Source organism: Phacochoerus africanus, chromosome 3, assembly GCF_016906955.1.
Source record: "Phacochoerus africanus isolate WHEZ1 chromosome 3, ROS_Pafr_v1, whole genome shotgun sequence".
Taxonomy (NCBI): Eukaryota; Metazoa; Chordata; class Mammalia; order Artiodactyla; family Suidae; genus Phacochoerus; species Phacochoerus africanus.
In genome coordinates this window covers 192,031,719-192,047,834 of record NC_062546.1, presented here as the reverse complement: position 1 = coordinate 192,047,834, position 16,116 = coordinate 192,031,719, and the positions used below count along the sequence as shown (strand labels likewise).

General features: G+C 41.1%; 1 protein-coding gene across 11 annotated transcripts in view; it reads left to right on the top strand.

The window, feature by feature from the left end:
• The window catches only part of DOCK10 (dedicator of cytokinesis 10), a 276,033-nt gene that overhangs the window by 200,003 nt on the left and 59,914 nt on the right, over positions 1-16,116 (top strand). For all 11 annotated transcript variants that reach the window (XM_047773650.1, XM_047773649.1, XM_047773646.1 and 8 more), the window contains 8 exons: positions 197-320; positions 516-637; positions 1,387-1,473; positions 4,723-4,815; positions 5,251-5,369; positions 8,202-8,271; positions 11,521-11,634; positions 15,935-16,006. In XM_047773650.1, coding sequence (XP_047629606.1) covers positions 197-320; positions 516-637; positions 1,387-1,473; positions 4,723-4,815; positions 5,251-5,369; positions 8,202-8,271; positions 11,521-11,634; positions 15,935-16,006 — 801 coding nt within the window. The remainder of the gene's footprint in view (positions 1-196; positions 321-515; positions 638-1,386; positions 1,474-4,722; positions 4,816-5,250; positions 5,370-8,201; positions 8,272-11,520; positions 11,635-15,934; positions 16,007-16,116) is intronic.

Genomic DNA, 16,116 nt, shown 5'->3' with positions numbered 1-16,116 from the left:
TTTTGGCCATGCTCATTGCATGCAGAATTTCCCAGGTCAGGGATCAAACCCACGCCACACCAGTGACAATGCCAGATCCTTAACCCACTGAGCCACCAGGGGATTCCTTAAAGAGTTTTTAAAAGGCTAAAGTGTCTATGCTTTGTCTGGGAAAATGATTTTAATCTCAGCCCAGCTATTATCTCTTTCATTGCAGGTGAAAATTGAACTACCAACACAACTTCATGAGAAACACCATATTTTGTTTTCTTTTTATCACGTCACTTGTGACATAAATGCAAAAGCTAACGCAAAAAAAAAGGAGGCTCTGGAAACACCAGGTACTAACAGAAAGCAAATCTGAGATAGCTGTTCATGGCATCTGCTGGACTCGAATTGCAGAGTGCTTGAAAAGCTCTGATGTATTTGGTGTTTGGGGGAAGTTTTGTCTTCATAAATGGTCAATAGCTTTGTTTTCACTCCTCACCCTGAAGGTGTGTTCTGAAAAGTTTTCTCTTTGTTATTCCTTTGCACAGTTGGATATGCTTGGCTTCCTCTGATGAAACATGATCAGATAGCTTCTCAAGAGTACAGTATCCCAGTAGCAACAAGCCTGCCTCCTAATTATTTAAGCTTTCAAGATTCTGCAAGTGGAAAGGTATTGAGTGACATATAACTTAAGAGAAAAAAATGCACAGGCTGAGTGGCATGAGGTTATCTTCCTTCTGCTGTTTATTTATGTATTTATTTGCTTTTTAGGGCCTGTGTGGCATATAGAAGTTCCCAAGGTAGGGGTCTAATCGGAGCTACAGCTGCCGGCCTATGCCACAGCCACAGCAACTCGGGATCTGAGCCACCTATACCACAGCTCACAGCAATGTCAGATCCTTAACCCACAGAGTGAGGCCAAGGATCGAGCCCATGTCCTCAAAGACACTAGGTGGATTTGTTTCCACTGCACCACAACGGGAACTCTCCTTCTGCTATTTAAATTAACCCAATCTACTAGGTCATTTTGCTGTACAGCCGAAATTGACACAATACTGTAAATCAACTCTAATTTAATTAAAAAAACAAAAACAAAAAATAAAAATCAAGCTAAAGCCAAAATTAATTATTTAATTAATTAACCCAATCTTAGTGTATGGATCCGTTGTACCATTGCAGTTAGGAATCCAGTGTATCTATCATATTTCACATTTCTTGTTTAGTGTGTGGCTGGTAGAAATGTTCTATTAAAAATGATCCCTTGATATCATCTTGGTCAATATTTGACAATTTGACCCATTTGCCAAATATATTTGCATCTCTTAATTTCCATTTCCTTACTAATGAAGATTAAGGGACCAGGATGGCACATCGTTCTCTCAAATCACTGCAGCGACAGTAACAAACTCTCTTTTGCAGCATGGCGGGAGTGACATTAAATGGGTCGATGGTGGCAAGCCACTTTTCAAAGTGTCGACATTTGTTGTGTCAACGGTGAATACTCAGGTGAGCGTGTCTTCCTGGAATATCAAAATCTCCTCTAACTCAGAGTCATAAGGTGGATCCTATGTTTACAGGAGGAGACTCACCATTTCACAGGGTGTCAGAAGAGCAGGTGATGAAAAAGGAAGAATGTTTGTGGCAAAACTTTATCCCTCACCCAGAAGAGATTGACATCTTAACCCATAAAAGTTCAGGGGCCGTAAAACTACCAACCAAAATACCAGACATGTATTTACCCTTGGAAGATGGTTTGCTTCCAATGACAACACTCAGGAGTTAATATGAAATGTTTGAAATAAAGACTTTGGATCTTTACCGTAAAACTAAGTCTCATTCCCAATGCCTACCCAAAGCTCCTCTAATAGAAAGGCCATGAGGTTGGCAAAACTGTATTTGAGAGCCACCTGGGCCAATTTCTGGCCCAGTGACCCTGGACAAATCACTTCACCCCTGTAGTCCTATGTCCTCATCCCAAAAATGATAACAATTCAAAAAACCTCTACCTAAGATTGTAGTGAGGATCAAAATGAGAAGCCGCATGTGAAAGTATCTCATGAACTGCAAAAGGCTCCGTATTATCATCGTCCAATTACCCAGCACTCCCCCCTTCCATTGCCAAGAAGTTTATTTTACCGCAGTGTGAGGTCTTTTATGGTACCAATTATAAACTCCAAGAAAGCTATCACAAGTACATAGAAGATGTATTGCTTCTTTCTTAAATTCACTGTGTATCTGGGGCGGGGGGAGGTGGTGTTTGTTTGTTTGTTTTTGTTTCATGCTGCTTTATCTCTAGCGCACACTTGGTTCCTAAGAAAAATGAAACCATCCAGGTACCACCATGAATTGGATCAAAATGTCCTTCCGTAACCACTGGTGCCTCGAGCCAGATTTAGTCCTCTTCCCTCATCCTGTGCCCATCACTTCTTGAACGCATCTTTTCTCTGATGCCATCAGCCCTGGTCGAGCCCCACAAAGCAGTCCTTGTCCACCAAGTCCAGTTGTTCTATATCTCAGAATGTCCCAAGGTTCTCGTCCTCACCCTTCCAGCGGCTTTCTCCCAATGCCCAGGTGTTCTGTGCATCACCACTCCTTACCCTTCTTTACAAAGTCTACCACCCACACGCTTGCCCCCTGGGGGCACATTCGTCTTTCACCCAGAGCAGTATTTACCTCAGTTTTTGAACACTCAAGGCCCTCTCCCGCCCTCTGTGTGCTTCATTCCTTCAAGATTCAAGGATTTTTTTTGTTTTTGTTTTTGACACCCAGCCTTTCCTCAGCTAGGAAGGCAATCTCTCCCTTTCTCCTTCCCTTCCCCTTGCGGTCCAGGTCAGCTCCTACCCATCCTTCAGATCTTGGCTCAGAGGTCATGTCCTCAAAGAAGTCCTCACTGTTCCCAACCCCTCAGACAGGCTGCATCATCTTGTCGTACCTCCATATGGCACCCTGCTTTCCTGTAAAGCCCTTGTCTCATCATGAGCAAATAGGTGTGTGTGGAAATCACCGGATGGTACCTGTCTCCAGGGTATAACAGGAGGACCACAGAGGAAGTGGGGAGAGGGAGGTTGCGTGCCCCAAGGTCTGTCCTTCATGCCTGCCAAGGACTGGTATATAGTCGGCTTTCAATAGATAATTTTTTTACATGTGTGTGTTTTTTTAGAGCCACACCCAAAGCATATGGAGGTTCCCAGGCTAGGGGTCCAATTGGAGCTGTACCTGCTGGCCTATGCCACAGCCACAGCAATGCAGGATCCGAGCCGCGTCTGCAACCTCCACCACAGCTCAAGGCAACACAGGATCCTTAACTCACTGAATGATGCCAGGGATCAAACCAGCATCCTCATGAATACTAGTCGGGTTCATTAACCGCTGAACCACAGCGGGAACTCCCGCTTTCAATAAATAATTTCTGAATACATAAAGTGAAACTGGAAATATGACACACACACAAACACACACACACACACACACCCCTGACCTCAGGGGAACCCACACCACAGTGACCCCTCTAGAATTGACAAAGGCTAAAGAAACACCCCGAGGGCAGATCTTCACAAGAAGCCTGTGTTCCCCTTCCTGACGACACAGCTTTGACCTTCACAGAACTCAGGCACTTCCAAGGTGACACCCTCTTCAGGAAATAGCATTAAAGGGCAGGTTGTTTTGCTCCAGCTGCCATAACAACATACCACAGACTGGGTGGCTTAAACAACAGAAAATACTTTCTGGCAGTTCTAGAGGCCAGAAGTCTGAGATCTAGGTGTAGGCAGAGTTGGCTTCTTCCAGGGCCTCTCTGCTTGGCTCTTCTCTGCGGGTGCACGTCCACCTTGACCCTCTTGTAAGGACATCAGTCACGGTGGGTTAGGGCCACCCTCACTACCTTAATTACCTCCCGAAAGACCTTATCTTCAAATATGCCCACAGCCGGAGGTACCCGGAGTTAGGACTTCAATATGCGGATTTGGGGAGACACAGTTCTGGCCCGAGAAAAGGAAAAGAATCCATTTTATCTCATGGTGTCCGTGTGGCCTTCCTAACGTCTCACTAACTCTGACACTTAAGTCTGAAGATGTCCCTAAACTGTACACACTCTCCTGTGTATTAAAGAATATGTAGGGAAAAAATTGGTAAAAAAAAAAAAAAAAAAAAAGAATCTGTGGAGGAGTTCCCGTGGTGGCGCAGTGGTTAACAAATCCGACTAGGAACCATGAGGTTGCGGGTTCCATCCCTGGCCTCGCTCAGTGGGTTAAGGGTCCGGCATTGCCGTGAGCTGTGGTGTAGGTCGCAGACTCGGCTCGGATCCCTCGTTGCTGTGGCTTTGGTGTAGGCTGGCAGCTACAGCTCCGATTGGATGCCTAGCCTGGGAACCTCCATGTGCCATGGGAGCAGCCCTAGAAAAGGCAAAAAGCCAAAAAAAAAAAAAAAACACTCTGTGGAAGAAGCAGGAACAGGAAGATGATAGAAGGCAATTTTAAAAAGAAATGAGAAAGGAAAGAACAGAGCCAGGGGAAGTAGTTCTCTAGCCATTGTCACAGGGGCCCAGAAGGAAAACAAACCTCTGAGAATTGAATAGAGCGTAGTCCTGGTCAAGCCCTCAATGTGCTGAGATGTCTATGAAAATGAGAGGTCCATCTCTCTGATTCCCTGATAAAGCATCTGCATATTCTGTTCCACAGGACAGCTCACCTCCCATCACCACCATTGTTACACCACTTACGTGTCATCAAAAACAAATACCTTTTTTTGCTGTTTCAGGATCCGCATGTGAACGAATTTTTCCGACAATGCCAAAAAAGGGAGAAAGATATGTCTCAGTCACCTACCTCGAATTTCGTCCGTTCTTGTAAGGTAACGTGACCTGCAAATAGTTGCGGGGGTCTCTGGCAACGTCCAGGGTAGAAGTGGGCAAGACAGACCTTTATCTTTGGCACTGAGTAGCAAACTAAGACGTAATTATTATTGAAGATTTTTAAACACTTGGTCAATTCAGAGAGCAAATGATTTCACCATTCCTAAAAGGTGTCTGTTGATTAAAATATAAACACAGATCAGTTTCTCCAAAATAAAAATGATTGAAAATCAAAATCAGTTGACTAAGTTAGTGAATTCGATGTAGAGTCCTTGTAACATTGCCCTCTGCCTGTGTGTCCGGCTAAAATGTCATGAAAAATAAAGCCAAACAAAGGTGAGCTATGAAGCTCATATTCAAGTTCTGTAGAAGGTCAGAAAAATGTGCTTTAAATTTAATCAGTGGACTTTTTTGTCCCCCTGCCAATTCAACAGAACTTACTGAATGTGGAAAAGATTCACACAATCATGAGTTTTCTACCTATAATCTTGAATCAGCTCTTCAAGGTTCTGGTACAGAATGAAGAAGATGAGATCAACACAGCTGTGACCAGGTATCTCTAACACAGCCTTAGGAGATGAGATTTGCATAAGCTGTGGTTGCACACAACTTGGATTATAGCTGAAGGGCCACTTAATTTTGTATGCTTGTATTTTATTTGAACACATATCTTAAACTATTCCTCCTTCTCAAGATCTTACCTCTAATCATCTATTATTATCATTCGAGTAAAGTTTTAGACCTCTTTCTTCACTTTTTCTTTATTTTTTTAAGTGAACTTTTTCTTTTTCTTTTTCTTTTTCTTTTTTTTTTTTTTCTTTGTCTTTTGAGGGTAACGCCCACGGCATATGGACGTTCCCAGGCTAGGGGTTGAATAGGAGCAGCAGCTGCCTGCCTACACCACAGCCACAGCAACGTGGGATCCGAGCTGTGTCTGTGACCTACACCACCACAACGGCTGGATCCTTAACCCATTGAGAGAGTCCAGGAATCAAACCCACATCCTCATGGATACTAGTCAGGTTCATTATTGCTAAGCCACAACGGGAACTCCCTTAAATAGATTTTTTATTTTGAGATAACTATAGAGGCACAGGCAGTTGTTGAGGACTAATGTAGAGAGAGCCCATGGAATCTTTAGATGTTCCCAGTGGTGACATCTTGCAAAACTATCATACAATGTCACTACCAGAATATCGAGAAGGAAAGAATTAGGAGCCAGAACATTCCTCTCCCCACAAGGATCCCTCATGTTGCCTTTTATTGACACACCTACTTCTCTCTCATCTCAATCCCACCCCTTATCCCTGGCAACTATTAATCTGTCCTCCATCTAGAAAATTTTGTTACTTTAAGAATTTTTTATATATTATATTGAAATTTTATATGTAATATGAACATATATGTTAAATATATTACATATATTTATGTAATAAATGTATAAGTTTATTATCTCTTCTATTTTAAATTTACATATAAATTATATTGCATACATGTATATAGAATTATATAGTATGATAGTACGTAACCTTTTGGGATTGACTTTTTTTTTATGGCTATACCTACAGCATATGGAAGTTCCCAGGCTAAGGGTTGAATCCCAACTGCAGCTGCCAGCCTGCACCACAGCCAAGGCAATACCAGATCTGAGCCGCATCTGCAACCCATACCAGCAGCTTGAGGCAATGCTGGATCCTTAACCCGCTGAACGAGACCAGGGATCAAACCCACATCTTCATGGACATTATGTCAGGTTCTTAACCTGCTAAGCCACAATGGGAACTCTGGGATTGGCTTTTCTCACTCTGCATAATTCTCTAGAGATTCATCAGGTTTTGCATCAAGCAATCATTCTCTCCTTTAAATTTCTGAGTAATAGTCCTTATTAAAAAATATCCAGGTTGTTTCCAGTTTTGGCTAGCTTTGCGGTAAATATCAGTTTTCATTTCTCTGAGACAAATGCCCAGTGCAATTTCTGGGTTATATGGTAGTTGAATGGGTAGATTTTAAAAACATGATGAATTGTTTTCCAGAGTGGCCGTACCATTTCACATTCCTACTAGATCTTTTTTTTTTTTTTTTTTTTTGTCTTTTTAGGGCTGTACCCATGGCGTATGGAGGTTCCCAGGCTAGGGGTCTAATCGGAGCTGTTGCTGCCGGCCTACACCAGAGCCAGAGCAAGGCCAGATCCAAGCCGCATCTGTGACCTACACCACAGCTCATGGCAATGCCAGATCCTTAACCCACTGAGCGAGGCCAAGGATCGAACCCACAGCCTCATGGTTCCTAGTCGGATTTGTTTTCACTGTGCCACAACAGGAACTCCACTAGATCTTTTTTTTAGTGTTCAATTTTTCTTCAACTGTTCTCACTTTAAATTTGCCTGTACCACATTCTTTCAACATTACTAATCCATGGTGACTTTGGCAATTACAGTTTCCTCTTTCTAGAGATAATGTTTTTAATTCATTATTGAATCATATATTTTTAATGTTCATTTTTGAAAAAATATTAGTCACAGCATTCTGGAAAAAAATTACTCTTGACATTGAAATGTTTCCAGTGTCTTTGTAACTCACAGGCATATTATTAGCTTCTTTCAGAATGAAAGTCTTTAGCCTCATTTTTAAAGCAAAGCTCTGAAGCACTAGAAAATTAAAATATCTCCAACAGTTCCTCAGCCAGACGGATCTGGAACCAGATTAAAAAACTCTAACCGTGCCCTTAACTTATGCTTTTTTCAGTATGAGTATATGCATCTGTGTTGGTAAAACTCGTAAATATTTCAGTGGATATATCTTCTGTTGAAATTCTGAGCTATTCCTAAATACTACAGCCATGGAGTAACCAGAAGTATTATTGTAAGAAATCAACCTGCACCACCCATGCTACTGTAAACCCTAACCCAGCTAAGGGGAAAACCCCAAAACCTGCATTTTAAACTAATTTCTTTTTCCAATAACACCTCTAGGTTGGAAAACAAGCCCCTTTAAAATGGAATATGATAGTTAGAGGTTAAAGATCTTAAGTTTTAATAAGATACAAAAAACGACCCCTATTCTGAGAAGACAGTGTCAGCAACCACATAGCCCATAATAGCACATACAACTTGGGCAACAAAGAAAATCACAATGTGATATTGCAGCCGTAAGACTTTCCTTACATCTTAGTGTTGTAGAGATTTCAAGGTTGAAAATGGCTAATGGGTATTATAGATAATAAACACCTGGTATTGGGAGATAAGGGGAGTGGTGGCGTCTGAAATGGGTTCATTCATTCACTTAATAACTTTTAAGTACCCAGTTTACCAAGAGCCCCAATGACATGCCAAGTGGTATTTCCTTGCCTTCTCCAGAAAGGCCACTGAACAGCTTTGCTTTTCTAGGGTTCTGACCGACATCATGGCCAAGTGCCATGAAGAGCAGCTGGACCACTCTGTCCAGTCCTACATTAAGGTATGAAATTGCTGCTTGGGCTTTCTTCACATCCCCGTGTGCTGCGTGGCTTGTCTCATTTCCTGTCTGCACTAAGTGGGAAGTTTCCCCCTTTAGCTGGATGATGCCCCCCACAGTCAGAGCAAACATTCCCCATCGCTACTTGGAATTCCATCTCTTTGCACTGATGGGCTCGATGTATTATTTCAGTGTGTAAATGTATAAATAATGTGTCCGTGTGCAGATGAATATTTATATGGGGAGAGAGAGCAAAGAAAGAGATAGAGGAGAAAGCAAAAGCATTATCCTCTGAAGTCAACCTTACAAATAAATGAAATTCCCAAAGTTCAAGGAAGACGTTTCCTGTTGGTTTGTTGAATGCGCTGTGTTTCTTCTGTAATGTTTTCTTAGCTCTTTTTATTGTTTTCTCAGGCATTATTTCATTTTCCCAGTTACTATATATTTGTACCTGCTTCTGGTATGTTAAGTCTTTTCTCCTCTGGCATGAACAACCAGCCCATTTCATTGGTGTGCACTGCTTCCTCCGGTGGCCTTCGTCAAACGTTATATTCTCATTTTCAGTTGGCCTGTGATTCAATGCCAGTGAACTTGTGATGATGTTTACATATTATAGTTCCAGCCTAAAGGTCATCTTCTTGAATGAGAAGAAAAAAAACCCATCCAGAGATAAAGTACCTTATATTCCTTAATAATGCACAGAGGACCTAAATTATATTTTTTTTGCACAGATATATCTTTTAGAGAGATAGACCTTTAATTAAAAGTCTATATTTCATACAAATAGACATGTACTCATATATTTTAGGTGTCTAGAAATATGACTAGAGAAGAATTTGCAGTCTTTTGTACTAAAAGCTTGGGATAGAAATGCTCCTATAAAAGGAAATAACTAGAAATTTTATGCTGGCATAAACCCCTCTGAGATACCATCAGTGAGGAATTTTTTCTCATTATAGTTATATATTTACAGGGTTTTTTTTAACCTGTTAGAAATATTAGAAATGTGAGGTGTCTTCCCAGATACCAAAGTATGAGTGTTTGCCGTTCCTTAAAATAGCCCATATGCCAAAAATAGTTCCTTCACGATAATTTCCCTATGGTATAATCTTACACAATAAGATCTACAGTTCAATTGCAGGAGGTCAGTTCCACCTACCAATGCCTTTTTAGTTTGCTCCTGTGTAAGATAGAGTTGTAACATTTTTATAGAATACTGATGAATTTACCATTCAACAGAGTTATCTATAGAATTTTCACTCTCTCCACCTTACTCCAGTTTTCCATTTCAATCTCCAAAGGGGTTGAGAAGGAAAAAAAAAAAAAAAACCCACCCCACAGTACATGAAATTACCCCATTCCAGTGGGATCACTGAAAATTGCGTTGAGAATCCACTACTCTTCTGACTATTTTTGTGACAGCTGAGGCTAATTCCGGATGAGAACCTTAAATCAGCTCTCAGAAGCTATCTATGATGCTCTTGGAGAGATGCACTGGAAATGCATCCTAGAAGGGCTTTATTTTTAATCAGGATGTTGGAAATATCCTGATGATCCCACTTGATTTTGTAATATATGAGCTTGCTTATTTAGTCTGCTTTGAAGTGGTTCAAATCCAAAATACACCTATGTGGAATTTCAGCTGATAATGATACCTAAAGATATTTTCTAACACAACTTTATGTATCTAAAACAAATAGAGCCTGATAAATATAACCAATTGGAATTTTGCTCTGGGAAGAGCACTAAAGTAGCAAGTGGAAAACTAGATTCTATTTAAGTTTAAATAGTTAACTTAATGTGGTGCAGCAGATTAAGGCTCCAGCATTGTCTCTGCAACAGCTCGGATCGCAGCTGTGGCTCGGATTCTACCCCTGGCCTGGAAACTTCCATATGCTGCAGGTACAGCTAGAAAAGGAAAAAAAAAAACAAGCCCCTCCTAAAGAGTATAATGAAAACTGGGACCAATTCATGCTTTGATATCCTTGAAAGATGTGATGTAATTTATATTTATTCAGAAATAAACTAAACACCATTTCAAGTTCAGTGGTGCTCAGTGCTGCTAACTCACTCCATCTACAATATCCAAAATGCACACATACACCATGTCTTTTTCAAAGATGTATGTCTAAAGTCAATCTAATTAAATGCCATGGTTTACAGCAATTTGTGGAGCTGCTATGTTCTATCCAAAACACTTGTAAAATGTCATCTTTCGTTGAAATGTTTTTGGAGCTAAATTACTACACATGGGATTGGATAGCTGATGATGACCTTGCCCTCGCATAACTCTTAATCTATGAGGGGGAAAAATCGTACTATTCTTGATGTTAGCTAGTTTCATGCATCTCTTAACCTTGTTTTTCTCCTGTGGGATGAACTTGGAGAAGTCAGGCCCCCTTAAGACAATTTGGGTATCAATGCCTTAAGTCCAAAGAAGTAACTATAGACCCAAATACAAAGTGCTTCGGCTTTGTATTTCTTGCCTGCCTTCACCCTTAATTATAGTGAAGTCCGAATTATGAATGCTGTGAAGAAATGACCTTCCTTGAGGCAAACCTAACTCATAAGTAAAATATTATGTCAGTCATAGCATTTTGTATTTTAAATATGCGTGCATGAATTGATGCTTAAACTATACAAAGAAACATGGAAAATTAAACCATGATATGCACTCAGTGGTGCATACCAGAACCAGACTTTTAAGAAAAAAAGCAAGCAGCATTTCTTATCTTGCTGACAGCCAATGCCTATGAACCTGTTGATTGCCATGTCTGAACATGAGATGGCAGTGGACCCCGGGCTTGTGGGGAACTCACCTACTGGCCTCTGGAAGGCGCCTGCTTCCCCACTTGGCTATTTGAGTGGGCGCTCTACCCTTTCAGGATGAAGAAATGCTACCATGCCACCCACCTGTTGCCAGTGGAAGGAAGGAGAAGGGGAAATGTATCCTAAGTAAGTGGGTCAAAGCCCTCCATGTTCCCTCAAACCCGCTAAATTGCTCTCCACCTCTTCTTTTTGATTTTGACCAAGAGTTTCAGGGAGAGCTTAGGTGAGCAAGGCCCTACCTGTGCAAAGCCCTAAATAGGAGCAGGTGTGTATCACACTTATCATTGGGTCTCCCTTTATTCATGACAAAATCCGGCATGAGCAGATCATTTTGAGACATGAATTGTTCATGGAACATAGTTTTTGGAGCTTAGTTTCTTTTTTAAGTATTTAACTTTTTTTCATTTTTTGGATTTTCTTCAGTTCGTGTTCAAGACCACGGCATGCAAGGAGAGAACTATACACGAGGAACTGGCTAAAAATGTGACTGGTCTTTTGAAGTCAAATGACTTCCCAACAGTCAAGCATGTCCTGAAGGTAAAGAATTTAAAGACGGCCCTTTCCTTGTTAATATGAGAGACGACTTGCTCTTAACCCTGAAGGTGATAGGAGTCATCGATTTTTATGGATCAGCTCCCTTAGAGTTTCTGGTGTCAGCTTCATGTTGAAACTTGAGCATATGGAAATATTAAGCAAAAGAGATCCATGTCCAGAGAACAGATCATCTTAAAAAGTAGAATAGACACAAGTTAAGTCCTTTGGCCTAAAGACAGAATGAATGACTATTAAGAAGGACCTGAAACATTCGAAACTGCTAAGTGTATCAAAAATAAAGTTTATTGGGTTTTTAAGCACAGTAAGAGGAAAAAACCAACAAAAGGATTAATGATGTATTAATGAATAATATACTGACAGCAAGAGAAAGCAGAAAAGCAACTCTTTGACCCCAAAAAGTTGAAACCCATGCCTTTGTGGGAACATAAAGAAAATACCGTGAGAAGCTTATAAAGAGAAAACTCTAAACTACACAGACTAGGCAATTGAGTTCCCTGCTAAATTAATTATCTCTCATGACTGGATAGGTCGATGATTGATTGGTAAGGAGCTAGAAGGGAAGTCTGAAGCCTGGATCAATAAGCATAAACATCTGTTCACTAAAATCAAATTATCCCAGGCCGAGCAGTTTGTTTGTTTTGATTTAAATTAGCCATATAAGTATTTTCATTCAGTTCATCCAACAAATGTGTTCCTTCCACAGAGTGCCTTCCTCACCAGCTTCACTACCTTCAGCTCTTGACCTGCGTTAGGAAATAGAATAAATGTCCCTGACCTTGGGAAGCTTACATTCTACTGGGGAATAAAAATAATAAACTACACACATAATAACAAAATTAGTTAAATCTTGTGTTTAGGCGGTGAGAAGTAGCATGGGAAAAGGAAAGAGGAATTAGGAGTGCCGAGAGTTCAGGGTGAGGTTTGCAGTTTTAAATAGAATGGTCAGGGAGTTCCCATTGTGGCTCAGCAGGTTAAGAACCTGATATAGTGTCCCTGAGGAGGCAGGTTCCATCCCTGGCCTCGCTCACTACGTTAAGGATCCGGCATTGCTGCAAGTTGTGGCTTAGGACACAGAGGCAACTCAGATCTGGTGTTGCTGTGTCTGTGGCGTAGGCCTCAGCTAGAGCTCCAGTTCAGTCCCTAGCCTGGAAACGTCCATATGCTGCAGGTGCAGCCATAAAAAGAAAATAAATAAATAAATGACTTTTTTAAATGGTCAGGATAGAGCTTGTGGAGAAGGTAACACCTGAGCAAAAAATGGGACAGAAGTGAAGGAGCTGGCTGGGGGGAATGTTTAGGGAAGAACATTAAAGGTAGAGAGGAAAACACAGAGTATTTGTCTTCGTCTGATTTATTTCACGAAGCACAGTCCCCTCCAGGTCCATCCATGGTGGCACAGGTATCAAAATGTCTTTTGGTTATATGTGGAATGGAAAAAAATAAAATGAACAAAAGTATATAACAAAACAGAAATAGACTCAGTGATACAGAGAACAAACTAGTGCTTACCAGAGGGGAGAAAAGTGGAGGAAGGGGCAAAATAAGTGAAGGCGATTAAGGGGTACAAACTGCTAGGTATAAAATAAATAAGTTACAAGGCTGTATGGTAAAGCACAGGGAATATTACCAATATTTTATAATAACTTTATACAGAGTATAACCTATAAAAATATTGAATCTTTATGTTGAAACTAATATAACATTGTAGGTCGACTCTACTTCTATTTAAAATAAAGTAGAAAAAAAAAAGAATAAGAATGTGATAATCCACCATAAAAAGGACCTGACTTATTCTAAAAAGAAAAATTTAAGTTAATATTAGCTTATTAAAAAATCATGTTATTTAAATACATTTATTCTCTGGGGAAAAAAAATTTTAAATAAATAAATAAAAATAGAGGGAAGACCTATACAAAGTCATAAGAAGGATGCCTGGCTGCAGGGAGGCCAGTGTGGCTGGAGCCACATGAGCAAAGAAGAGAGGAGGCAAGATGAAGTCAGAGGGGCAACAGGAGGTTTGGCAGGTAGCCTAAGGCCTGTGTGCCATTGCAAGGGCCTTGGCTTCCACTCAGAGAAATCAGAAGCTGTTAGAGGGTTCTGAACAGAGAGCTGCCTCGAGCTGACCTTGTTTTGAAAGGGTGGTCTGATGGCTGGGTAAAGAATAGACTGAGGTGAGGTGTGGGGTGGAGACGGGGGTGCTAGAAAGAGCTGTCTGCCTGGAGAAGAAGGGAGAGTCAGCGTTGAGTTAAAAGACAAGGCAAAAGGAATGTTTGGAGGATAAATTGCAACTTCGGGAGATTTTGCTGGTGATAGTCCACGTATTCCAGACCAAAGGTATGGTGGGAGGGTTTTACAAGATGGGAAGCAGTGAGATATACAGATACAAGGGACATGCACAGCTGCTGAGCAAGATCAGTGGGCAGAAGAGGAGGGGGCCTTCTTCTGTTTTTCAGACATGAACCGAGGCAAAGGGTTCAGTGGGATTAGTCCTGGTGGATTCAACCTGAATAGTGGAGGCAGGACAGAGTGCTGAAGTGGGGAGAGTGACAGGTCTCAGTTAAATTAAGAGGCAAATGGGAGTTTCCTGGTGGCTCAGTAGGTTAAAAATCTGATGTTGTCACTGCTGGGGGTTGGGGTTCTATCCCCGGCCCTGAAATGCCCACACACTGCCGATGTGGCCAAAAAAGAGAAAAAGAGACATTAAGAGGCAAATGTTAGAACATTTGGCATGATGGTTAAAAATATCATTTTGGGGGTGCCTTGTGCTAATTAAATATTCCCCACCATATGAATTTCATTTCCAATATCACGTTTACTAAGAAGTGACCCCTTTTTAAGCCAAAGCTGCCCTTTTAGAGCTTAAACGTCACCTCTGCCTCATCTCAGTCAATCTTGTAGCGTTAGGACTAAACACTCAAAAGTTCTTAACAGCATGGTTTGTAAAAGTCTAAAGTTGGATGTAATTCAAATCCCCATGACAGCAGAGCAGAGAAGTGAGTTCAGATGACCTATATGATGTAGTGACAAGGTAGTACCCCCCCCCAACAACTACATAGCTCAACATAAATGGACTTCAGAAAGAATTTGTTGAGTTAAAGAGGTAACCACAAGAGAATACATACAGGGTGATTCCATTTATGCCAAGTTCAGAGGCAGGCAAAACTAGATATTGCTCTCGTGTGTAATACTGGAGATAACATTATGAAGTAAAGCGAGGAATAATTATCACAAAATTCGCAGTTATCATGGACAGGTTGGGGAGGGAAAGGATCAGAGAGGCGTGTTCTCAAAACTGTCCGTATATGATGTGTACTTTTTTATCTGGGCCAAGGAAGATCCTTAGACTCAAGAAAGAGGGGCTTCATCCTGTGTGGTGGTCTTCTCCAAATGCTCCCCTCCTGATTGGAAAAGGGATGATAGTAGCCGAGAGAAATAGCCTCTGGGAGCCTCCTACCTCCTCCCCTTCAGGACCTACCAAGATCCCTGGGAGCCCCACCTCAGGAGCTTGTAGGTTTATTCCTGGGCTTGCTTAGACCTCTTTCCTAAGTTCATTCTTCAGAGGGAAAGTCTGTTTGCCTGAGTGCAGCCCCAGACCCAAGGTGGGCAGAGGGACCGGTTTGTGGACAGCACTCGAATGGATGTAGGGGCTGAACAGTCACACCTGCGCTGGGCCCCTCAAGTGTAGGGCAGAGCCTCGGTGAGAAGAGGGTGCGGGCCAGGGACCTCTCTCCCTGTGGCCCCACACTCTGTACAACCTTCCAAGCTGTCAGGAAGTTATGTTTGTCAAGATAAGAGGATCCAATGTATTTTATTTAACACTTCATAAGCTTGACTTTGAACTTTTATTACACACATGGCTTCCATTTATACTTTTGCCTTTTTTATCCCTGAAAATGTTAGGGGTGGCCTGCTGTGACAAACTTTTTTAACATCCAAGTTTTGCTTAGTTTTGTTTAACTAAGTGAAACAAACGGAACACTTGATGAATAGGCGTCTCCTTAGGCAACTGACTAATCAGCCATGTCGGATAAACCAGTATCTTGTTTTAGTTTAAACAGTCTTTGAGATGACTGAGGGACAGAAATAGCTGGCATTTGCTTTTACCGACAGAACTTTTAAAGATGATCCTAACATACTGGAGACATCTGTTATTCCTCTGATACACTTATTTCCAAAGAATGCATTTTAAGATAAGGATTTTATAATATCACACATTGGGAAGAAGGATCATTCTTTTGCCATAAGATAACAGATTTCTTGTCATCTTTCACTTTCCTAACAGCATTCCTGGTTCTTCTTTGCAATTATCCTGAAATCAATGGCACAGCACTTGATTGACACAAACAAAATTCAGGTAAGATCACAGATAATACAATAATATAAAACAATTACACTCATGAATATGCTCTCATTATTTCCATTTTTACTTGCTTTGTAAACCTTAGCAATTTATATTCATTTCCT